This window comes from Podarcis raffonei, chromosome 6 (genome assembly GCF_027172205.1).
Source record: "Podarcis raffonei isolate rPodRaf1 chromosome 6, rPodRaf1.pri, whole genome shotgun sequence".
NCBI classification, from domain to species: domain Eukaryota; kingdom Metazoa; phylum Chordata; class Lepidosauria; order Squamata; family Lacertidae; genus Podarcis; species Podarcis raffonei.
The window spans coordinates 67,907,660-67,931,849 of record NC_070607.1 but is presented as its reverse complement, the minus strand read 5'-3'; the positions used below and the strand labels follow the sequence as shown (position 1 = coordinate 67,931,849).

The 24,190-nt window shown below is 43.7% G+C and overlaps 1 protein-coding gene across 1 annotated transcript; it reads right to left on the bottom strand.

The window, feature by feature from the left end:
* Positions 1-1,187: 1,187 nt before the first annotated feature.
* On the bottom strand, positions 1,188-22,113 carry MYBPH (myosin binding protein H). The gene is made up of 11 exons (XM_053393744.1): positions 21,716-22,113; positions 20,205-20,339; positions 17,757-17,924; positions 10,384-10,472; positions 8,831-9,029; positions 8,209-8,348; positions 6,410-6,569; positions 5,241-5,377; positions 4,102-4,288; positions 1,900-1,953; positions 1,188-1,528 (listed from the first exon to the last, which is right to left on the bottom strand). Exons 1-10 carry the CDS (start codon positions 21,906-21,908, stop codon positions 1,943-1,945), a joined length of 1,419 nt encoding a protein of 472 aa, XP_053249719.1. The 5' UTR covers positions 21,909-22,113; the 3' UTR covers positions 1,188-1,528; positions 1,900-1,942.
* Between the last annotated feature and the right edge of the window lie 2,077 nt (positions 22,114-24,190).

Here is a 24,190-nt window from a genome sequence, read left to right as displayed (position 1 = left end):
CAACAGTGAGACAGTGCGAAGTGAGACAGGGGTGTGGTTAAGGCTGTGCAGGCACACTGCTGTTGTGAGGCCTCTGAATTGTTCCTGGGTGGCAATGAAGAGGCACTCAGTTTGCCCCAAATTTGTACATTATGATATATGGCAGTTCAGGCCAAGAAGCAAACTCTGGTAACATATCTACGATACAGGAGACAGGTGGCATTTTCACAACTGTCTCTTAAACTATTTTCTTCATTTTCCTTATTTCCGTAAACAGCAATAAATTTTAAAAAATCACACTGAGCAGCAGGCACATTGAAATTAAAATGAATGGGTTGCATTCAATGTCATAAGGCTAACACTCCATCAGTGCAATGATTTTTCCTTGTGCAATGAAACATTCTCCCCTTATGAAACCCCTAATCTGTTCTGGAGTTTCCCCCATCCATCCAGAGCAGATTTGGGGACAGCATGGGGGTGATCCCATTGCGCCAGCACTAATCCTTGCATTAGTGCAAAAGGTTAGTCAAATACCACCCGGCGTCTGCTGTTTTCTCTCTTACATTGACAATATTCACAAGAGGAACATTCTGGACTGAAATAGCATTCAGTGTGCCAGTTTGTAAAAATGCCCAGGATCCTGCTGAGTAGAAAAAGGAACTGATGGGATTTCTGATTACTAAATACTGCTTAATATCAAAGCCTGTGGAGGTGAAAAGGAATGCTTGCTGTGAGGAATCACAGAGGAGGCTTTTGGCTCTGCCACCTGCCACATGTGGCCTTCAGTCTAATATCACGTGGCCCTCAGGACAGTGACTAGGGGAAAGAGAAACCTATGCAACCCTCCAAATTCCACCCATGTTTGGCTCTGACCCCATCCACTTTTGGCAATGCCCACCACAAAATACAGGACCCCCCCCAATAGTTTACCCACAAGAGAATGCAGCCCTTGAGAGAGGGGGGAAAGGTTCCCCAATCCTGCTTTAGAACTTTCACTAGCCTTTTACTCCACTAGCTGTCAAATCTTTCAGGAACAGTTTGTAAGTTGGAAACACCCCTTGTGATGGTTCAGTCCAACCTGACTGGGTAGCTTCCGAGGGTAGTAGCGAACTTCATTTTGGAATGCAGTGTCACCCATACATAGGTGATGGGATGCTGGAGGGAGTCAACTGCAGAATGTATCACTGAGTAAAAAGTATTTTGTAGGATATTTTTAAATTATTAATTTATTGCTATCATGACTGTCGTCATCATCCTAAATGAACATTTCCCCCCAAGACTGATAACAACTGTACTGTAGGGTGAAAGACCATAAAAGGAGTAAAAGACATTTAACAGGAGACATGGTCAGTGTTCCCTACAGAGTCATCCTAGTTGCAGGTTCTGTCCTCTATAAAGCTTCTGTTTTTGAAAAGACGCAGCAGCAGCAGCTTCATCTCCAAGCGGGAGATTCCTTCTAGGAACCATGGAGCTGAGTGTGTGAATAAGGCATCGCTCCAGAGCAGGGATACCAAGAGGGAGTTTTGTAGGAGGCCTTGAACAGGAAACACTGAAACAAGAGATATGTGCAGACTCAATGTCTGGAGTGGATACTAGGCACCCAGAACAGAAAGCATCTAATTTAGTTCAGCGTTCATTCACTCCTAATACCTATGAAGCAGTCAGCTTTTCCTTCTGCTTGCCACTATGCACCCCTTAAGCTTGTTCTGCTCTTCAGTGCCATGGAGGACAGTGTTCTGTTGCCAGCATTGAGGTAAGATTGAACCGCAAGTCTTTTGTAGAAGACAGAAGTGAGAGAGACCTTGCCCTTCACTCCAGGCCACAAAATGTTTTGGGCCAGCCCTAGCCCAAGTCCTGATATGGCTCCTGAACCAAATGCATTCTGGATGATCATCTTTAATTCTTCCAATGACATCTTACCTCAAACTCACTTTGTTCTTCATCTGGAATCACCATGTCATCCTCATTCTGGGACTGTAGAAACATAAAAAACTTCCAAGATTACTTTCTAGGCATCTCTTCAAGCAATGTGTCTTTTTTTGCTTGCTTGCTTGCTTGCTTGCTTGTTTTGTCCTGCTGGTGACATTAATGGTAGCACAAGCTTTTGCCATTGAGATAGACCAGAGAAACACAGTGGTTGGTTGCAGTGCAGTAAGCAAAAGCTACTCCTTTGCAAACACACAAAAAACCCCAACAGCTCCAGGCTCATAAAAATGCTTCTTTATATACTCTGTGATGTTAAAATGCAAAGCACAGATAGTTGCTTAGCTGACTCAAGTCTGCTGGGAGATGTTTAGAGGCAGTGCACTATATTTGAAACACTATATGCTTAAAGGGTTTTTTTTTTTCTTAGTATCTCTCTCATCTCCATCCCAAATTGGTTATGTTCTGTTTCACTCCTGCAGTGGGAATGTCAATTGCTTTTTGCACTGGATATTTCCTCTCCTAGTAAATACAGCACTAGAATCTCCTTCTGGCTTTGTTTCTGGTGTTCATTCATAAAAGATTTGCTGCATGGCTGTTCTGGGGAAGGGAAATGATTTTTGTTTTGCTTGCTTAGCCTTGATAACAGAATCTAGACAAGTAAGAATTTTATTGTACAGCAAAAAGGCTTCATAAGATATTTAAAAATAGGCATGACAGGACACAATGCAAGCTGAGTGTGAAATATCAAATGTTTCCCAAGCCCTTGGGACTTTGCCATACAGAATGTGAGCCAGGTATCTTACAGGCTTGGGCCTGCATTGAATGTGCTGCTTGGGTTAGATCTCTGCAAGTGAGAGCACCAAATCTTTCTGGGTAGTTAAGTGTTGCATTTGTTTTCTTGTACTCTCAGATTTGGGAGTTGAAGTGGAGGGGGATGGAAGAGAGCTGGGGAGCTGTTTGCTGAAGCAAAGAAATGTGATCAGGAAGCCTTGTGTGGGCAATAAATTACAGCCACTCAGCTGGGCTGCAGCCACTGCAGATGGAGAGCACCAGTTACCCACTTACAGGAGGTTCTCTGCCATTAATAGAGTGGAGAGGAATTAATATCTCAGTTACATAGTTAAGGCTAAATGGATCCTATTAGAGAAATATTACAAGGCTGCAGGATTCCAGAGCCAGGAAACATGATCAGGTGAAACATATGGTATTTCATCATCTTGACTGCCAGGTTTGCCAATGGGAAGACTTGCACACTCTCTCTTAGCTAGTTTTTGTTTCGTTTCTTTCTGTTTTAACAGCATTGCAGATTTGGGATTCTATGGTGGAAAGGCCACCCTCTTCTTGAAAACTTACAAATAATTTATTCCACCTTCTTACAGCCAGACCACTTGACTGCTCTTACTTCGTATAGACAGTATTTCCCAATATTCAATAAAAATCTATTTTATTGTAGTTTTAAAAACCACAGGCCAGGCTGACTGAGTGTGCCTCTGGTTTAGTTGTACCTCTGCCAAGTTGTTCTTAAACAATTCACAATCCCTGAGCCCTCTTCCTGCAAAAGATTATAATACTGACCCACCTTAAAGGGCTGGTGTAAGGGACAACATGTAAAGGAAGCAATTTGAAAGAATATTCTGACGAACAACATAAATGCTAAATATTGTAATTAAGCTAGCTTGTGGTCACCTCTTCTGCTCTTCTGCTCTTCACAAGTGTTGGTATAACTGCACCATCCAATCACCTCTGGACTGAAGCACTTTCTTAATGAATTTTAATAAGCTGAAGTAGAATGTGCAGCATTTGGCAAACCTTCTAAGTCACTACCTGCTGCTGCACAGTGTTTCCTTGGGAAATCAATAAAGAAGGGCCATCAATCCTGGGAACCAGCATTAACAATGTATGAAAGTGATTCTGGGAATGTCCCAGATGGAAACGGTTGCCAGCAATCCAAGCAAACGGATGGCAGTGCACCAGCCTTCAGCTGCATCTAGCAAACACACCCTGCCTGTCAATCACATCTCTCCAGGAGGCTGAAATAATTCGTTACATGACTATGATTGGAATTCCCATAAGGAACAAAGGATTCCAAGCCACAGTAGAATTCACCCAGAATGGTTGCAATTCCCTTTGGAAATCTTAGCAAATGCATCAAAATAGGCAGTCCTAAAGCAAACAACTCAGATATTAAATACATACCTGTTACATTTAGCTTGCAGTTTACAGAGGCTTCCCCCAAAGGGTTCACGGCCTTGCAGGTATAGACACCACCATCGAAGGGGCTGGGCTTGCGGATTTCTAGAGAGCAAATACCTTGGTTCATGAGGGCTAAATACCTGGGGTCTTCTCCAATTTCCATCTGGTTTTTCATCCAGATCACTTTGGGCTGAAATACAAATAAGGCACCAAAATGGCAGAAATTAACACTTCTCTCCAAAAAAGTGGGAAGGGGCTGATCACTGGTCCCAGGTGAGCAGCAGCTTCCCATTACTTAGTGATAAGTTTTTAGAGCCTCTAGACAATCTCTCATTACTTTTTCACCCTTAACCCTCCTGGCTACTCATTGGGACTGTTTTATGGTGGATGTCACTGATAATCTCCCAGTGCTGTCATAGACTGCAGCACCCATCGCATGTTTGCTGAAACAGGAAGGCACTACAAAGCCGCTTCCCCATAAGACTGGACATTTATCTGGAAAGTGATGGGGAAATGCACTGGAAAGTGTGGCATAACACTTGCTTCGATGCAATGCCATCCAATCTCTCCCCCCCCCATATCAGAATGACTACTCATTAAACAGCCCAAGTCATCTAATCTCCCTGCAAACAAATCAGGGTGAATGCTCAATAAACAGGTCTCCTGGAAGCCCCATATACTCTAGAGATGCTTGAAGAATTTGATGCAAATTGGCCTGATCTGCATCTCCTGAACTAAAGTACAGATCAGAATGTAGCTCTTATCTGTTAGACTTCATGGTTCTCTGAATGTTGCGATGTGGACCTCAGCTCAAAAAAGGTATGCATCTAAATGCGTGTTGTGAAATAAATTAGAAATTCATATTTTGAAAGAAAAACATTCAAATGCAGTTTAAAAAAAAGTTTGCAGATTACTGTGGAAGCAGGACAGAACAGGCTGAGGAGTAAACACATGCAACAGGGACACTTAACCTGAAATAAATGGATCCACCTGTCTGCAACTTATCCCCATTAACAAAAGTCAACCCATGTTCCTCTACCAAAGGAAACACCTCAAGCCTCTCATCCTATACCCAATGTCAGATTCAGTCTTACTAAAGATGGTCACTGATCACTTAGCTTCCAAGAATGACCAGCACTCACCTTTGGGAAGCCCCGGACACAACAGACAAGCTGGGTACTGTAGCCCCGGGTGGTAGTTCTGTCGGTGAGAGGCTGGGTGAATTTTGGAGGTTCAGAAAGATCCTTGCTATTGTACTTCTCTGCTTTGTATGTGATTGCTGGGGGAGTGGGGGAGAAGGCAGATCAATATAACTCTACATAAGAGGGGGAGTAGATTGTGAGACTTTCTGAAACAATACAAAATGACAGCTCTGTATATTGAAATTGGAAAAGGTAAAGGACCCCTGGATGGTTAAGTCAAAGATGACTGTGGGGTGTGGCGCTCATCTCCACAAGCAGCTTTCCGGGCCATGTGGCCAGCATGACTAAGCCGCTTCTGGCGCAATGGAACACCATGACGGAAGCCATAGTGCACGGGAAACGTCTTTTACCTTCCTGCCGCAGCGGTACCTATTTATCTACTTGCACTGGTGTGCTTTCAAACTGCTAGATTGGCAGGAGCTGGGACAGAGCAAGGGGAGCTCACCATCATCGAGCGGATTCGAACCGCCGACCTTCTGATCTTTAGCTCCCTGAGAAAACTATCAGCAGCCTCCAGCCATGTATTCATTTGTAACTGATGTCTTTATGAAAGGCAGAAAGAAAACGTTCCTTTTTTCACCCCAACTACACCATTAAAACTTACTCCATCATCCCTCCCAGTGTTTGCCATGGCTTATCTGGCTTTACATCAGAGTGAGGGATGTCCAGCCTCTGGGTTAAAAACTGCCCCCTCCAGGCTTCCCAATCCTGCATTCAGGTCTTTCCTCAGGTTGTGATCTCTCTTCCAACCCATGCGTCCCTCTCGCCACATCCTCTTCACTAGCCCTGCTTCACACCCTCCCCTCCAGCTCTTTGGTGTGGCTGGAATGTGGCCTATTGAACAAGAGTCAGTTGTGTGGTATTACCTACTTTTCTTGCTGTCCCCACCCACTTTTCCTCTGATACTCCCCTCCCCTGCCACCTCAGCATACAGCTGCTGGAACGCTGCCCATCAAAGAAGATGCTTTAGACAATCTGGCTGGAATGGTTTGAGCTGTCATGGCTGCCTTCTGTTCTCAATGTTCCATGCACGTAACCCACCAGCCCTACAAGGGAAGGGGTGGGTCTCCACAACCTTGTCTTTCCTACTGTGCTTCTACAGCCCCTACCTGATTTTTTGATGTGAGCCACGTCCTTGGAGACAGCAGGCTTCTCGCTGAGGCCGCAGGGGTTCTCCGAGAAGACTCGGAAGGAGTAGCTGTTGCCAATTATGAGATCGGAGACGGTGCAGTTGGTGCGGTTGTAGTGCTCCATAACTGTGAACCATTGCTGGAAAGCAGTAAAGGTCAGCCTCTTAAACACGAAAAAGGTTCAGGTTCAGGGCACAGGGCTGCCCTCCCAGCAGAAGGACCAAGAGCTTCCCAAGCCAAAAAAACCTATGGAAGCCACCCTGGGGTGCTATTTTGTTTTGGTGTTAGGGCAAATGAAAATGGGTGACGGTGGCACCATTAGGGCCTCCTATTCATACCGAATAGCAATGCCCAGGGCAGGGGTTGTTGGAACTGTAGGACAGGAGGAAGCATTTAACTTGATCTGTAGTGTTTTTTATTTTTGGTTTTTTAAAGAACTGTACAATTGTTGATAGCTACGTCTTTCAATGTAACAGGTTCTCTGGTCCCATGGTTTTCATTCTACTTCTCCAGCAGTGTTGCAAGAGGTGGGAAACAGCCCACAATACAATTTGGCAAATTGAGAAGGAAGAGAGTCCCCACTTGACAAACATTCCATTGCTGTCCTGGGGTGGGGAATAATGGCAGGAATTCTCCTTTCCACAGGAAAGTGCCCCCACCAGTAAAGCAGAGAAAACTCACCCTCTATCCAGCCACGTAGCACCTTTTCCCACCCAGCCCTTTCTTAATTGCCAGCATATATAAATATAGCATACAATGAAATGCTAACTTGCTGCACTGAACAAACCAAGACTCTCTTATACGTTTGCATGAAAGGGTGCTTTTGCACCTTATAGAAAAGGCATTTGATACTATTTGATAAGAAGAAGAATTGCACATTTATGAATATTATAATATGTTGCCCTCTCTCACCCCAAGATCCCAGAGAAGGCTACAACATCAAAAGGCAATATTAAAAACAGTTCAAAACAGCTGGCACTCACAGAAACAAGGTGGGTCCCAAAAATATTTGGCAGCAATGTTGTTTTATGACAATCTGTATGTTTTTAAATTTTTTAATTGATTTTAATGACCCTTATGTATATTTTGAACCAAACTTTTAAATGAAAGTTTGTGTATTGCTTTGTTTTAAAACCTTATACAGTATCAATGCTTCCACAGAGCAACTGAAGCAAGGCATAGGTCACAGCACCAGGTATATAAAAATAGCTGAGTGAATCAACTCTTCCAGGGCGCTTGTGATTGGACCCCAGGAATAAAGATCTATTACAAAGGCAAACTGTGTTGACCTACTGCCATTTCTGAAATAAATGCTGCCGATGGAGGATTAGAGAGGAAAAGGTTCTCAAGGGAAAGATTTGTTGGACTAAATATGGATACATTTTAGAGGGTTATTTACATTTGCTAGTTAAAAAAAAAGAAAAGTTCATACGTGAGCTTTTTTTTTAACCTTGATTTACATTCTTATTCAAGATGTTATTGATTCCGTTTATCGTACTATAAAAAACGTAAAAGAATAAAAAGCATAAAGGTTCTAAGTAATGTTCTTTTCCCATTCTCATTTTCACTGTTTAAGCCACCTGTGACCAAATTCTGTATTGTCACGGAATTTGTGGGCTGTGTTTTTGTGGAATATGCATTGCATTTCTTATATTGACTCCTTTTTGTTGGGATTTGTAAACAGCTGTGAAGTGATGGTGGCTTCAGGACCCACCACTAATCCTTGCACAAAGTACAATGCCCCCCAGGCTGTATCTTTCCCAGCCCCAAGTCCTTACCCCAGTCTTCTTGTCTGCTTTTTGGACTGTGTACCCTTTGAGATCAGCATTGCCATTATCTTTGGGGGGGCTCCACTCCAACGCCACGTTAAAGCCCCATACATCCACCAGCTTCAGGTTCTCAGGAGGGCCTGGTCTCTCTGAAAAGATGAGCCACACATTACTTCTGAAATATGAAGACAGTGCTACCTGCCATGGCACATCACAGAGAAGTTCAGCAGCAGGCACCAGATAAAACAGAGAGCAGCCATTAAGCTATCCGGAAGAAGAGGGAAATCTATAACCGTACTAGAATATATTATTATTATTCTTCATTCATAACTCTCATGCAGGTGTAGTTTCAGTATCAGAAACAATGGCTCCTAATTTTTCAATGTCTTTCTATCTTACCCTGTTATATAAGGGATTCAAGACTGAAACAGAACAGTCTTCTCAGTACACATTCCCCATGGCATAAGCACACCACATGCTATGATGCTTAATAATGCCAGGCCCAGCAAGCTGCCATATGCCACAGTACACAGTGACTCTTGAATGAGAGAATTTTGTTTCAAGGGAAGAGGTATCTGAGCTAGCCACCCTTTAGATACCAAATCAAACCATATGGTTTCATCGCCCTTACCAATCACCTGGAGATTAATGGTGGCCTTGTCTTCTAGTTCATCTAAGATCTTAACACTTATTTCGTATTTTCCAGAATCACTGCGCTGTAGTTGGCGGATGAAGAGGACGGAGTCCCTCTCACTGTTGCGCAAATGCATTCGCTTGGGATCCAGAGGCTGGCCATCTTTGGTCCAGGTCACCTGTGGCTTTGGCTTTCCCTAAGGAAAGGCATATGTAGAACAGTTGGTATATCGCGGTTTTCTTCTATTTGTCTGGCTACTAACTCTTATAAACATACAGTGACTCTTCAGCAATGGATAGGTGGTCTTTCATGATTTTGATGGTTCCTGGTGTTGCTCTTATAACTACGTTGTCTGTTTTTTGTTTCGTTTTATTAATTTGATTTCACTGACTAGAGTTTGCTTTATATTATACTGTACTATGGTTCTATTATGTGAACTGTGTTGATTGTTCTTCATGGAAGTGAAAAGTGGGAATAAAGTTTCAAAGAAAGAAAGTGCTCATTTGTTTCCACTTTCTAGCCACATGTGATTAAACCGTGATGCAAAAAGCCAACACAATTTTTGGACTCTTATTCAAAGGCAGGACAGTTGCTGACACACATTTATGTATGAGTGCCCATGCACAGGAGGCAAAAAAATTCATATTGATGTTTCTACCAAAACCTGAGCTTTGAAGTCCCCCCCCCCCAACAAAAAACTTAGGGGCAGTTGAAGCTAGTATGAATGTATGTCAAATGCAGTTGCTTCTGACAGCTGGCCCTTTAAGGGAGTGGCCTAGATCCACAGCATGTCTACAGATACCCAAGAACCAAGGAAATGCATGGAGTGCTATACCCTATTATAAGTCTCTCTATGCCACTCCATATGGCTTGCAGTTGCTATTTTTAGTAGAGAGCTATTTTAGGGTCTGGGCTACAACCCCCCCACCCAGTGCCTGACTGGAACATACTGCCTCTGCCTTCCAAACGCACATAGCAAACTTGATCACAATGTCAAAGTATTCTCTTGGTAAGAGCTCTTTAAATCAGAATAACATAAAAAGAGATCCAGTGTCAGAATTTAGTGCTAGGAAAAGATCAAGTATGACATAAGACACTTTTTCCGTCTGTGTTTAGAGTTTAGGAGGCTGCCAAGAGCTGGTAAGTTTTATATGACTTGCAATATACAGACGTAATGCATATGTCAGCCAAACAAAGCTTAAGCTTGTTTACACATTACAGTTTAGGATTCAATGGTTTGTGCAGAGTACCTTGTTTCTAGTCCTGCCTTGTCCTGAGACAGCTCTCTTCTCAAGCTCCAATGTTTCCTTTTGCCCAAGCCTGTCAGTCCTTTATTTTTCTCAGTGACCAGGCCACATTCAAGTGAAGCTGGAATTCTTTCCAAAATATCAATAATTCCTGCTTTGGAGGCTGCCCACTGTAGCCAACCTGAGAACTAGTTCACCTTTGCAAGCTTTCTGCAACTATTCCTAGCTTATTGACCAATTATGCAAAGGCTTTTATCCCCGCCCAAAGCCAAAATGTCAAAATAAGAATAAGGATCCACATACCCGAAAAGGAATCATCAGGTTCAACACATCGCCCACAGTCTTCATGTACAAGTCCCTCAAATAGCGGGGCAGTCGGATCTTGGGCTGCTCTGGAGAAAACAAAATTATAGCGGTTTGTCACTGGTACTGCAGAACTTTGCTGTGGAATCACTGATGAATCGCCTTTGCTTGGATCATTTGGCTTGCCTGGAATGCTTAGAAGCACTAATGATTAGGCAGTATATAAATGTCTTAAATAAATAAGAATGTTGGGGGGGGGCAGCACTGAGATACTCATATGACCAGAGATTCCACAGCAGTTTGGAGGCAGAATAAGCCAAATATCTCATATTTCATTGTGGTTAAACCTTGTAGGATCAAGGGTACTTTCTGTTAGAATTCCTGCTCCATGATTACAGTCATGGGATTTTTGTCTATCACATGACGGTATATGTTTTGACTCCACAGAGAGGGAAGTGACGGAGACAGGATGTTTGTGTTACTGTGTTCCGTGAAGTGGGACTATTGTCCTTTGTTCTTTTCCTCTTTGCTGTCTCTAGAGAGGGAGCCATGTTGCAGTGCTCTCTGTGTGTTTATAGGTAAATAAAGTAAATTAGCCAAAATGCTGAGTTGCTGAGATCTGTTACGCAAGCTGCGAAGACTCTGCAGATCCCTAAGTGTGCCAATGTCTGTTAGCATCGGTCGCTGTGATGTTCAGGCTGAAGAAAGCTCCCAAACGATCGACCAGAAGGGAGAGAACATGCCAGTTGGGCATGTGTCTCTGCCAGGATCCTACACGAGTGTAGGGCGAACTCTTGACACTTTCCCCTCTGTGCAACAATGCATCTTCCTTGGACCATAAATACAACTCAGGCCAAGGAGAAGATGCCACCAGCTCTTGAAGCGACCAGCAGTGGCGTGAGAGAACTGTTGGCTCAGTCCTTCCCACATTCCCTGACTCTTCTTAAGAAATACCTGTGTGTCCTGAGGGGAAGCAGGAAAGAAGCCCAAGCCAGGGAGCCCAAACCATCAGCCCCTGAAGTGACTACCTATGGCCTGAGAAAATGTTGAGTCAGCCGTGCCCACACCTGCTCTAGTCTTCTTACGAAAAACTTGTGTATCCCTGAGGAGAAATCCAGGCTAGGAAGTTTGTGTCATCAGCTCCGAAATTCCGATCGAGAAAGCTCTGTTCTGTATTCTGTAACGCAGAGCTTTCCAAACTGTGTGTCATGACACATTAGTGTGTCGGCTGCAGTGCGCAGGTGTGTCACGCAAACACTCCCTGTGCTCCTCCCGGGAAAGGGGTTAGTTTAAGCTCCGGTTTGCTAGTAAAACTGGATTACTGTGTCACGAAATGAGGCATGTCTTAAAAAGAGTGTCACTAACATGAAAAGTTTGGAAAGCTCTGTGTAATATTTGTTTTAATATTTAAAATGGTAAACTACAATGAGTACCTTGGCAGAAAGGTGCCATATAAACACAGTAAATCAGTAAACCCAGGGAGGTAAGGCAAACGATTAGCTCTTCCATCACAGCCCAGCGAATCAAAATGGAAATGAATTCTGGCCAAGGCTGCACTGGCAGAACCCTGCGGTTTGTTTGTTATTAAATGACACATTTGTAACCTGACCCAACCATGGAGCCCCAGATCAGGTAACTGTGCTTTATAAATTATCAGAGGTGAGAGTTTCTATTAGCTCTGGCAATTCTTTGAGCTGAGTTGGTTAGCTCCATGAATGGAAAGTTGGGATCAGGATTCATAAATAGTACGAGGCATTCATTTCATAATTTAATTTAATCCACTCAGCAAGAAGAATCAATATCAAGTGCCTCGTAGCAACAGCACACCTTCTTGCTGTAACCTCACTGAACTGTTTTTTTAAAAAATATGTATTTTATTAAAGACTTTCTTGGTTTACAAAAGTACATGCATTCTTTCTTTTTTCAGGTTGTACAGTCTTTCTTACAAATCAGTTACATTTGTTGTGAGACATTAGTGTTGAGTATCGTATAAGGTAGGGGGAGAGAAGGGGTGGGGTGGTGAGGCTTATATTCTTTTATATAGTGTACGTGTGGGGTTTTGTGTCAGCGTCAACTGGGTAAGTTCTCTTTCTATTCATTTATTACATTTCCTTGGTAGTGAGAGGTATTGGGGGGCAGGATGTGGTTGGTTGTCTGTGGTTGACTGCAGTGGGGTTTGTTTGCATTTGTGAGCGGGGGAGGTCTTGTTAGGTCAGGTAAGCCAGATTGATTCATATGTTGTCGGGGGTTCTTGTTGGGCTGTGTATGTGATAAAGAGGAGCCATACCAGGGTGAAGGCGTCCTCTTCTATTTGTCCCCGTGTCAGTTTCAGTTTACTGGTTAGCTTTTCTAGTAAGGCCGTTTCCCATACAATTTGATACCATTGGTCCGTGTTTACTCCTGACAGGTCTCTCCAGTGTCTGGCTATGAGGCTTCTGGCTGCTGAGAGTATTTGGGTTATAAACACTGTATAATGTGAGTGGTCCTTATGATCTTGGAAGATGCTCGGTAGGGTCAGATATGGGGTGAGTTCTAATACCTGTTAAGTTATTTTGCATATCTCTTGTAGGACTGCTGTCCAGAAGGGTTGGATTTTAGAGCATTCCCACCACATGTGGAGATATGTCCCTGTGGAGGTGCAGCCTCTCCAGCATCTTGGTGTGGTTCCTGGGCGTATCGGCACCAGTTTCCGTGGTGTTAAGTACCACCCATAGGTGAGCTTCAGCGTGAGTTCCCTTCCTTTGGCTGATACGGACTTAAAGGGAGGTTTAGATCACATTCTAGTCCATTGGGTGGGGTTAATTTCATAGCCTATGTCGTGCTCCCATTCTTCTTTCATTGAGTCAAGGCGGGTTGTGGGATTTTGGAGTATTTTGTATATTGTGAATATCATCCCTTTGCCGTGTCCCTCTGCTGCCAGGAAGTGCTTTTTGAAGGTGGTCAAGGGCTAGTGGCTGCTGATTTTACTGCTGGATTGTTTAAAAAGGCAAGTAGTTGATGGTGTGTTAGCCAAGGTATTTGCGTGTCCCTTAGTTTGTCTTGTATATCTTGTGTTGACCTCACCGAACTGTTGACAGATATCCTTCCTCCTTCTGGTATTAAAGGTAAATACACTGCCACTTGGTACAATTCTGCTGGCTATAATGGCTCAGTGGCGCAATGGAAAATGGATGCATTGACACAACTCAATCCTGGAAAATGAAGGCTGTTGCCATTCCAGAATTAAGATGGTGCCTGATGAATGCCAAAGATGTGCAAAGTAAGCAAGGGAGGTCTGCTGGGTTAATTTCCAAATTCTACAATGAATATTATTTGGCAAATTTTAGGTCCAGCTGCAGCATAAATTATTTGTTTGTTTGTTTGTTTGCTGGTATGCCGCCCATCTGACTGGGCTGCCCCAGCCACTCTGGGCAGCTCCCAACAGAATATTAAAAACACGATAAAACATCAAACATAAAAAACCATCCCTAAACAGGGCTGCCTTCAGGTGTCTTCTAAAAGTTAAATAGTGTTTTTTTCCCTGCACGTTTTTGCAGGCACTGTAACTTCAAATTCCAATTTTCACCCACCTCCAGAAGTGATCAGTCACAGAATCATAACACTGTAGAGTTGGAAGGGATCCAGAGAGTCATTCTAGCCCAACCCCCTGCAATGCAGGAATCTCAAATTGGTGGAGTTAGTGTCCTTTTGGGGGGTCCTGATAAAGGTAGATTTGTAATTCATCCCAAGATAGTAGTTTCCAATATACAGCTACAAAATTGGTTTTGTACCAAATCAATGTCAGATTTTCTTTCAGCTCTAAAACTATGTTCCTACAATGTCTGGATTTTACTTCAAGTCCCTCTGTTGTATACTAAGCCAAAAAGATGTGTGTGTGTGTGCTATGCAATGAACAGCACATACTTGAAGCAGAGCTTTATACTTCCCTTGGGAAAACAACCTGGTGAGAGTCAAAAGAAGCCTGTATGCATTTAATCACTTGCCGCTGTCTTCACTAGCATCAAAATAGCAATGGTGTAACTCTAGCATGCTATATTTGTCAACGGTAGCCTGGGTGGTAAAATAATTATGTTGGGGTTTAATAAAAGAGCTATGCATGCCTGTGAGGCTTAAACGTGCAGTAGCCTACGTTCCAGAAGTGATCGTGTAAAGGAGGACCCAGGATTAAAAAGCTGAAAGATACTTTAGCAACGCTGTTCATAGAACACCAGCAATGCAGTAGGATATACCAGAGGAGAGCCCTGCCAAGAACTGTAACAGCATCTTCACTCACCCATCTCTTTCCCCCTGGAATCCCTTGCTGGCATTTATTCTTATCAACAGGGCCAGCGCAGCCATTGGGCAGGATGAGGCCACTCTCTCAGGCAGCGGAAGCCCCCAAGGTGGCACTCCCACAGGCCCTGACACCCCTGCTTATCAGTCAAGTGAAATGCAGCACTCCAAGGAACTAAATTAATTTCTATATCCCTACATATTAAGGAAAGCATAGGTTGTCTGTTATCTTGCTAATTGCTTAAAATTGCGTAAAGGTGGTTTTTTTTATTCAACTGTTATAATCAAACAGCAACAGGGGTAAACAGCAGGCTGACATTTTCAAACACAGAAACCTATGTAGAGGACACTGATGCTAATCTTTCAAAATAAAAGAGACAGCATTAAGCACACTTTTTTAAAAAAGAGCCAGTCCTTTCAACACACAATAAAGTAGGCTAGTAATATTATATCAATATTGTGCAATGAGAGAGATTGTGAGTTTCCTGAGCTGAGAACTGGTGCTGCTACGCTGTACCAATTGGCTAGAAAACTAATTGAAGATTAAGTGTGTAAATAGACCATCAGTCTCAAAATGCCATAGCATATTTTTTTTTGTCTACCTGCGGCTACACAGGCACTCAACTGGAATTTGCTCCCAGCAATGTACATAAAGTAGACTCGTTAACTAAACAGCTGGAATTGCAAGTACAATTTAAATATAACATGCTGGTCAAGATTTTATATTTGCATAATCTGAGACACTCAGACTATAGAACCTACCCCAGCACAAAGAAAACATTCATCTGCCAGTACAGTACTGCTGATATCTGAAAATACAACCCGTTTTTGACTCATTCAGTCAGGTTAAAAAGCACTGTGTACAAATTTCATAAGACAGTAGCAGATGCCTTTATGTCCCTACTCCTTCCACACCTTATGCTAGTGGTGCACAAGTAGTGAAAGATAGTTCTGTAAGTCCAGTGACAATCTGTGCTAGCAGGCAGCACAATTACAGGCTGCATTAGAGAACTCACTTACCAACTAGCTGGCAGAGAAATATGTTCATCACCGGCATTCATCGTTTTCCATCAAAACATTTGTCTAAAAATAATTCCTTTTCGCAGTAGAAACAGAATTTAGGTTATTCTGAAGTGCGACCCTTCTGTCCAAGCTATACAAGGTCTTAATATTTCACACTCCACACAAGATCCCTACTAAACACACTATGGGGCCAGCAATACCTAGAGGAGGCTGAAGAAGCTTTCAAACTCCTAAGAAGCACTGAAGGTCACACACCCTTGCTGTAATCTGAAGTGAAAGAGCCAGGGGTAAAGTGGCCAGATGCAAAGAAGGACAAGATCTCTGAATCTTTAATAGTTGGGGGGGGTGCACTCTAGCAGTGTTTTATGCAGTAGTTTAAAAAGCAGTACAGTGGTACCTCGGGTTAAGTACCAAATTCATTCCGGAGGTCCATTCTTAACCTGAAACTGTTCTTAACCTGAAGCACCACTTTAGCTAATGGGGCCTCCTGCTGCTCCCGTGCCGCCAGAGCACAATTTCTGTTCTCATCCTGAAGCAAAGTTCTTAACCTGAGGTATTATCTCTGGGTTAGCGGAGTCTGTAACCTGAAGCATATGTAACCTGAAGCTTATGTAACCCGAGGTACCACTGTACTTGCAGATTCTCCTCAGCTGGTTTCCAGCTGCAGAAAAATGTATACATGGGTTCCAAATTACAGCACTCAGATCCATGACCACTGCTGCCAAGTGAGATGCAATTAATAGTGCAATGTATGTTTCATTACATTGTGGTGCCACATTAATGTTAACAGCAGCTGACACCATGGAAGTCAGAGCTGTGTCATACCCAGGACTTGCAGATCAGACTGTTCTTGCAATTTGTAGACATATCTGCACATGATTTATTTTGAGAACTAAATGTGGTTGGGAGGTAATACTTCTTCATCACTGACTTCAGCTTCTTCTGGTCTCCTGTTACCCAGAGTTCTGTTGATGACTGAAGGATGAGGGCAAGGTAATGTCATAGCCACAAGGGCATCCCAGGTTAAAAGGAACCTGCCTTGCCATGGATGTTATCCAGTGCTTCCAGTTGAGTGCTAAAATGCTGAAGAAAGAACATGCGGAGCTATCATGCCCTCAACAGAACTACTGAAGTAAGCCAATTGAAAATAAGGAAATTTAGTTCTGAATAAACATGTATAGGATTGCACTATTATTCCTGTATTCGGAAGAACAGTTTTATATTAATATTGAATGAAACATAATTGTACTTCCCAATGGTGCACCAAGAAGGCCTATCAGATGCATGTTTAAAGTCCATGTGCAATGCCTGCCGCTCACTGCAATGCACACTGTCATAGGAGATATCCACTTGCCCTACATATTCATGGGACTGTCCAAAAATAGGTGCAGTGGGAGCATCAATGACACCTTTTTTATTTATTAAAGCGGATTTCACATAACATCAACTGCATCTTGTTCTCACCTTTAAGCAGGTAAAGTATGCTCCATTTTTACACAAGCAGGTCTGATTGCTCTATGCTGGGATGTCTGCTTCATTTTCATTTCAAGAAATTGCAAAAATGAGTCAAAACTGTTCATAATTTTTAAAGCAACGAAGAAAGGACAACAGAAGGAAAAGTAAAGCAATCTTTGCCAGGGCAAAATGGAAATAGCCAAAACCAGAAAGTCATCTGAAATTAATTCTCCATTGCATACCACAGGGCAACCAGCTACAACAAATCATGACACCAAATGCTAGCAGGCTTTAGTTGTGGTGAAGAAAAAACTCCAAGGGTATACTAATGTGAGCCAAAGTCTCTCTTATGGAGATTACAGGAGTTAATGAAAGCCATTAAGCAAATTTGATCTGCTTGTGTATAAGGGAAGGAGTGTTGTTTAACCTTAGCATACCACATCACTTTGCTGATAGAAATCATGGTCCCACAAAGCTCCTGGGGGGGTAGGGGAATAACTCCCAACAAGGCAAACAGCAGCTAGAGGGGGTATTTTGAACAGGAAGATGATATGAAGGATATCTTTGAATAATCCATGTTAATGAACATGTTCTGTTATGCTAAATGCATTCAAGATACATACCAAGAACCTCTCTGATGAGGAGTGGCTGGTCCAGGACAGCTGGCTCACTAACTCCATCACCTTTCACAGCCTTCACACGAATGAGAAGTTTATCTCCAGATGTTAGATCGCGAATTACATAACGGGTGGAAAGGAAGGGCTTCGTGTTGGCGGCCACCCAGTCTGTAGCTAAAACAAAAATATGCAACAGGTGAGTCATACGATTAGAAGCAAGGATGGCACGGTTGGGTTATGGCACTCGTTTGACCTTACAGCAGAGTCACTGCTACTTACCAGGAAGGAGGGGTCAACACAATGTAAACACACCAGCTGGAATGCCAGATTGGCTCTGCCAGTATATTTGCACCATGTCATCCTCCCTGCCCCCACTTCCAGGTAAACAGCAGCAGGTAAGCTGCCAGGAGGTCTAATGTTTATTGCTGCCCCACTACGTCATCTGCAACGGAATTATTGTAAAAAGTCGATTCAGTGGACAATGCGGCCTCTACTCTGATACATTTAAAATGTATCTGTCTACAGAGTCCACTCAGTTCTTTCTTGAGAATGAGATGAAAGCTCCAATGCTTAGAACACTAACTTCAGAACACAGTAGCACTTACTTAGAATTCAACACTCTTAAGACTATGTTGTTCAAAAGCAAACCTATGCTTTGCTAACCTACGTCTACTGGTTTGTCTGTCTGTCTGTCTGTCTGCTTTATAAAAAACCAACCCCAAATTTAAGGTTGCAATATATCAGTTCTAGCCTCCCAATTCTAGAAAGACCATGTATAAGCTCATTCTTACATTCAAATTATCTAAGGGTGCCATGCGTCCTGGACATAGCCGGGATTTGTCCGTCGAAAATGGCGTCCGGGCCGAAAAGTGGCTAAAACGTCTGGGAACGAAAGGTCAACAACTTTGCCTCCACCCCACAAAAAGCCTTTCACTTTTAGAAATATGGCAACCCTAAATTATCCCCATTGGAATATAGCATTTGGATACATTTGTGCTACAATTGTGCTCAAGCCATCTTTTGTGAACAGTTATGCCATGTTTCAAGGACACCCTCTTCTAATCACAACAAAAGCATGCTTTTATTGGATTCAATTAACAAAAGAGGTTACAAAGGTTGAGGCAATCTAATCAGTGAGTGGAAATGCTACCCTATGGCAATAGCTCTCCGAATACACCATGCAGATATGGAGTGACAAATATGTGATAATGCACTCATGCAGGTCAAAAAACTGGCTTGAATAAAATATTCAGCAAACAATTTGGAATGCAGGAAGTAATTTGCGAGCAAGGAAAAGAGCTAAACTCAAAATTATTTATTTATGAGAAATGATTCACCCAGCTATCACTCACAAGAAACCCCAGCTAAACAACCCATGAAAATGGGCAACATAAATTGTTTGTAGCAATCAATAGGGATGTCATCAATTGCTGAAGACTTTAGTAGACGTCACCCACTATTTATTACCATTATAGCATACTCAGTGTGTATGATAAACCTTGTTTAATATACAACATCTTCTACTCAGGCTGTGACATGATTAATCCATCACTGGTGGTTTGCAAACCAAATTGCTCACAAATGTAATCTTGTTTCCTAATATTATTCAGTTTTTTAAAAGCAGACATCATAGACTGCAACCCTTTTTCGTAATATAAAGTGCCATATCTTTGTGCCAAATATACCATATCTTTCTATGCTATAGAGAAGCCTTGCCCGGGAGGTGCATATTTGGCAGCTTATATGGTATGGCATCTATACTTGCTACATAATGGATTCAATTTGCAAAAGTGGTTGAAAGAGGGGAGAAATAACTACTTTCTCCATTTCCATGTTTGGAAAGCCACCTCCACCATTGCTATATACAGTATAAGAGGCTGAAAGGCAAGGTTGTCATTTCTCGACTTTAAGTAGATTTCCTTCTTTCAGTAGTTCCACAGCAAGCAGACTTTCTACATGTGCAAAATTTCCTCCTCCGGCATGCAAGTTCTGTTTCTCAGCAGTTGGACAGAACCAATGCAGTGCTTGAATAGAAGAAGCTACATCTGTGGAATCTCTTCCTGCCTGAGAGCTCCTAGAAGAGATGGACCAACCTCAAGGTTCTAGAATTTGCAACCCCATGACTTGGCGCTTCTAGTGTTCCAAGCCTTTCTCAACTTGAGCTCACAGAGCATGTCCATTGCACGTCAACATGGCATGTGAGCAACTGATCGGGTGTGTGGAGAAGATGTCAGGCTAAGAAGAGAACACATATCATTTTCTTTACACACCTGTTCAGCGGTTTAAGGGTTCAACAAACATTTCATGAGAACTATATGGTTCTCTCCTCACCTCCAACTGCGGCTGTAGATATGTCAAGAGAGGGACAAGCAATTTATCCTGACCATGTTATCCTATTTTCCACATTAATGCATGCAGCTCTTCATGCTCACAAGAGATAAAGCTCAAGCCTACTTCCGTATTTGCAGTGCTCCACCACATATCCATCCAGGCCAGAATGGCCCACAACCTCTGGGGCATCCCACGTCAGAGTCACAGAATTGTCGTTCACATCGTCCACTGCTAGATTTAACGGTGCGCTGGGAGTGCCTGGTATCACAAATATAAAAGCGTTAGTAAGGCATTTTCCATCCCCACCAGTTCAGTACTTAATGCTGTGTAAATTCATTAATGCTCTTTTCTTGGACTAAGGGCTTGGTCATAGAATGCATATCCCAACCTTATTTTAGCCTTTGCATGATAGCTATGCAAATTCCCATTTCTCACACACTTAGTGAATGTGAGAGCAGGGAACGGGGTTGTGTCCCGCTCCCCAACACTGGTGCATACCTCTGGCTATATGCCCCAACATCCAGCATTAAGCTGAGCACATCTCCATACATACAGTTGCATGGGCATAGGGATTTTCATCAGGAACATCAATTGCACTGGATTTATGACTGCATGGAAGCTCCGACACATGTACAGTTGTATGCATACAGGGCTCGCTTTCACTTGTTCAGCTGAACAAGAGAATGTATTGGGGGGTTGTGACCAGAAGGGTACACCAACATACATATTGCTGTTGCAGTAAATTCCCTGGGGAACCAGGTCTCCTTCCTACGACCTTCAAATTTCTGGGGCTGGGGTAAGAGAATACTATCCTCCTTATCCAGCTTCAGCTGCTTATATGATGCTCTCAATAATAGTTAGTGGGAGCAAATAGCTGAAGGTGATTTCATGGTGGGTTGTTGCTGGTGGTTTTCTCATTCATTCCATTTCTGACACTGATAGAGGTTTTGTTGTAAAAAGCTATAAGACCTCTTTTGGTGCTTTCGGACCATATACAGCTCATCCAGGTAATTGCAAATGAGACGTTGGTGGCAATGGGGCTTTTAAGGCTGCAGTCCCAAGGCTATTTAGTTCCCATTTAATTCAATAGGACTTGCTTCTAGGTAGCCATGGTTAGGATTGCACTGCAATTTATCAGAGAAGTGAAATCCGTCTTAAATGGAGGAGGCAGAACACGACCTGCAGTTAGGATACCAATGGCGTAGCGTGAGCACCGCAATTATATACTATTATTATTAATTATTAATTATTAATTATTAATTATTTATTATTATTATTATTATTATTATTATTATTATTATTATTATTATTATTATTATTATTTAAAAATGGAGCGAGCGCTATACCACAATAAACACCCCTCTGGAAAAATCACCGGAAAACAGCGTGGCGCAGGTTGTGGCGCTTCACTCGTGACCACTTTTTTGCCGTCTTTTAAATATGAGAGAAGCCCCACAGGTCCTTTTTGGTGCCCAGGCTCAAAGCGCCTCGCTTCCGCACGTGGCCTTGGAAATGGCCTCCCGCGTCCCGCCACGGGTTTGCGCCGGGAGCAAAGAGGCGCTCGCGCTGCCGCCGCCCTCCCGCCTCCGCTGCTCGAGACCCTTTTCGGCCACCTCGTCGGCCGCCGCCCTCACCTTCTTTGGGCTTCTTTTTAGCTGGAGCTGCCGGCGGGGCGCTTTGGGCCGCCGGGGGAGCCGGAGTCTCGACGGCTGCTGCTGTTACGTCCGGTCCGGGAGCTGCTGGAGTCGGTTCTGCTGGAGCCGAGGCCGGCTCTTCGGAGGGAGCGGCCTCTGGTGGGGCCGCCGGGGCCGCCTCTTGCTCGGACATCTGCGGTAGGCTTCGAGGACTCCGCTCTGTGCCCCGGGGTGGCGGTCGGTGGAGCTGCCCCGTGCGGTTAGAGGGTCAACGGTGGCCAAAGTCCCGCCCGGCTCGCCCTTTTCTTTCTCTCCTTTCTTCTTCGGCGGCGACTTCCCCCCTGTGCTCTCCGCCGGGTCTGGGGGGTTTTATAGGTCCCTCCAGGCCGCCCCCTCCTCTCTCTCCGCCGCTTGGGCCCACCTGCTTGGGCGGGCGGGGGAGCCAGGAATAGCCGCCCAGCAGCTGCGAGGTGCAAATTCAGCATCTCCTCGGGAGTAGCTGCCATCCGCGGGACTCGGCGGGACTGGCCCGCAGAATGATCTGTCCCTTGAAGCAAGGCTTCCCCTGAGACCGGGTTTCGCAAGGCTCTGTTTCGCTGCGTTCCGTTAGCAGGGACGGAACTGGGCCCTCAAGCCGGCACCCAATGCAAAGCATTGCCCCTGAGCATGTGCAAAGTGACATTCCTTCAGCCTTGCCATCTCCCTCCTCCGTACCTCCTTTTTAAAGTAAACCAAGCCCTGTAGAGAAAGGGTGCCAAACCTTCACAAGCTGCCAGTTCAGCATGAAACTGGAAATTAAGGAATCAATGCCGACCTCAAATCCTGTGGGGAGCAGGAATTTGGGTGTCCTTTTTCCAGCCTTGCATTCCAAGAGTGGCTGGGGAAACCCAGCCAGATGGGTGGGGTATAAATAATAAATTATCATATTATTATCATCCCTCTGATTCCTCCGTTTTCCAAATAGACCTAAGACCCTCATCTGTCTTTGCGGCTTGCAGGGTCCGGACTGCACTAACAAAACTGCTTGATTATGGATCAAGCTTCTATAGGAAACAGCTGATGAAGACAAAACTGTGCCAAAAGGCAAAGGTCCCTAGACAAACTATAAATTCCGGAGGAATAGTTGTGTTAGTCTGCTGCAAGAAAAATAATCTTGTGACTTGCTGCAGCATAATATCTTTTGGAATAAAAGAATCCTGACAGTTATGCTTAATTGTAAACAATAAATACAGCATGTAAATAGCAAACATAACATGTAATGACATTTCACTTTAATAAAATACCTATTAATCTTTTTTTGCTAATTTGAGGGGGTTTGGGAGAAACGTGAGTGTACAAAAGCGGGAAACAGGAGTGGTTTTAAGATATGTTTCCTAAATTGTATGATACATCTGAAAGTTTGCGTAGGGAAGTAGATGATCTTAATTTATTTATTTTGGAAGTGCTACAGAATTATAGGAGGCTAGTGGGACGCGGGTGGCGCTGTGGGTAAAACCTCAGCGCCTAGGACTTGCCGATCGCATGGTCAGCGGTTCGAATCCCCGCAGCAGGGTGCGCTCCCGTCGTTCGGTCCCAGCGCCTGCCAACCTAGCAGTTCGAAAGCACCCCCGGGTGCAAGTAGATAAATAGGGACCGCTTACCAGCGGGAAGGTAAACGGCGTTCCGTGTGCTGCTCTGGCTCGCCAGATGCAGCTTGTCACGCTGGCCACATGACCCGGAAGTGTCTGCGGACAGCGCTGGCTCCCGGCCTATAGAGTGAGATGAGCGCACAACCCTAGAGTCTGGCAAGACTGGCCCGTACGGGCAGGGGTACCTTTACCTTTACCTTTTAGTGGTATTCATAAATGAGCATTCAGTACTGAGCTGCTCATGGTGGTAGCAGCATACTGGTAAAGTCCCAGAACAGTCAGTTCTTTTAGGATGCTGCTTCGCAATGCTTGTCTTGTCAGATCTGAGTGTGGGAAAAGATTTAGCAAATAGCTCACTGTTGGGGCATGTCTGCACTACTGATTTTGCACAATTGGCTTTGGTATGTTCCTGATTTCTAACCCTATTGCCAAGCATTGTTCCTAAAAAAAACCCGTTCCTGAATTGATTGTCAGAGTAAGGAAAAAGGAACCATCTTTGTTAACCTGAATGCTGATTGTCCAAAGAAGCCATCAGGCAACAGAGTTTATGGGCACTTAACTTCCTAGGCTTATGTCTTAATTCTGTTCTAACACCCTAACAGGTGTTTGGTTTGATATACGTTCATCTCCAGTGACTGAGTAAAGAAGCAGCCAGCAACTTTCTGTAGCTTGAGAAAGCAGTTGATAGAGATTTTAAAGGTCAAAGGGTTCAAGGCTGGATTTTCTGAAAGAATAAATCTTCATGTTGCTAAGTTTTTTCTTAAATGCATTTCAGATCTGCCTCAGTGCTTGGCAATTGTCTGTGGTTAAATTTAACATGAATTTATTTGCTTAATGTATGCAGATA

Coding starts and splice junctions, on each gene's coding strand:
- MYBPH (XM_053393744.1), bottom strand. CDS start 21,908: ATGTCCGAGCAAGAGGCGGCCCCGGCGGCCCCACCAGAGGCCGCTCCC. Junction 17,925..20,204: donor GGAGCACTGCAAATACGGAA/GTAGGCTTGAGC, acceptor TTTTTGTTTTAG/CTACAGACTGGGTGGCCGCC. Junction 9,030..10,383: donor ACCTGATGATTCCTTTTCGG/GTATGTGGATCC, acceptor GCCTTTCCTTAG/GGAAAGCCAAAGCCACAGGT.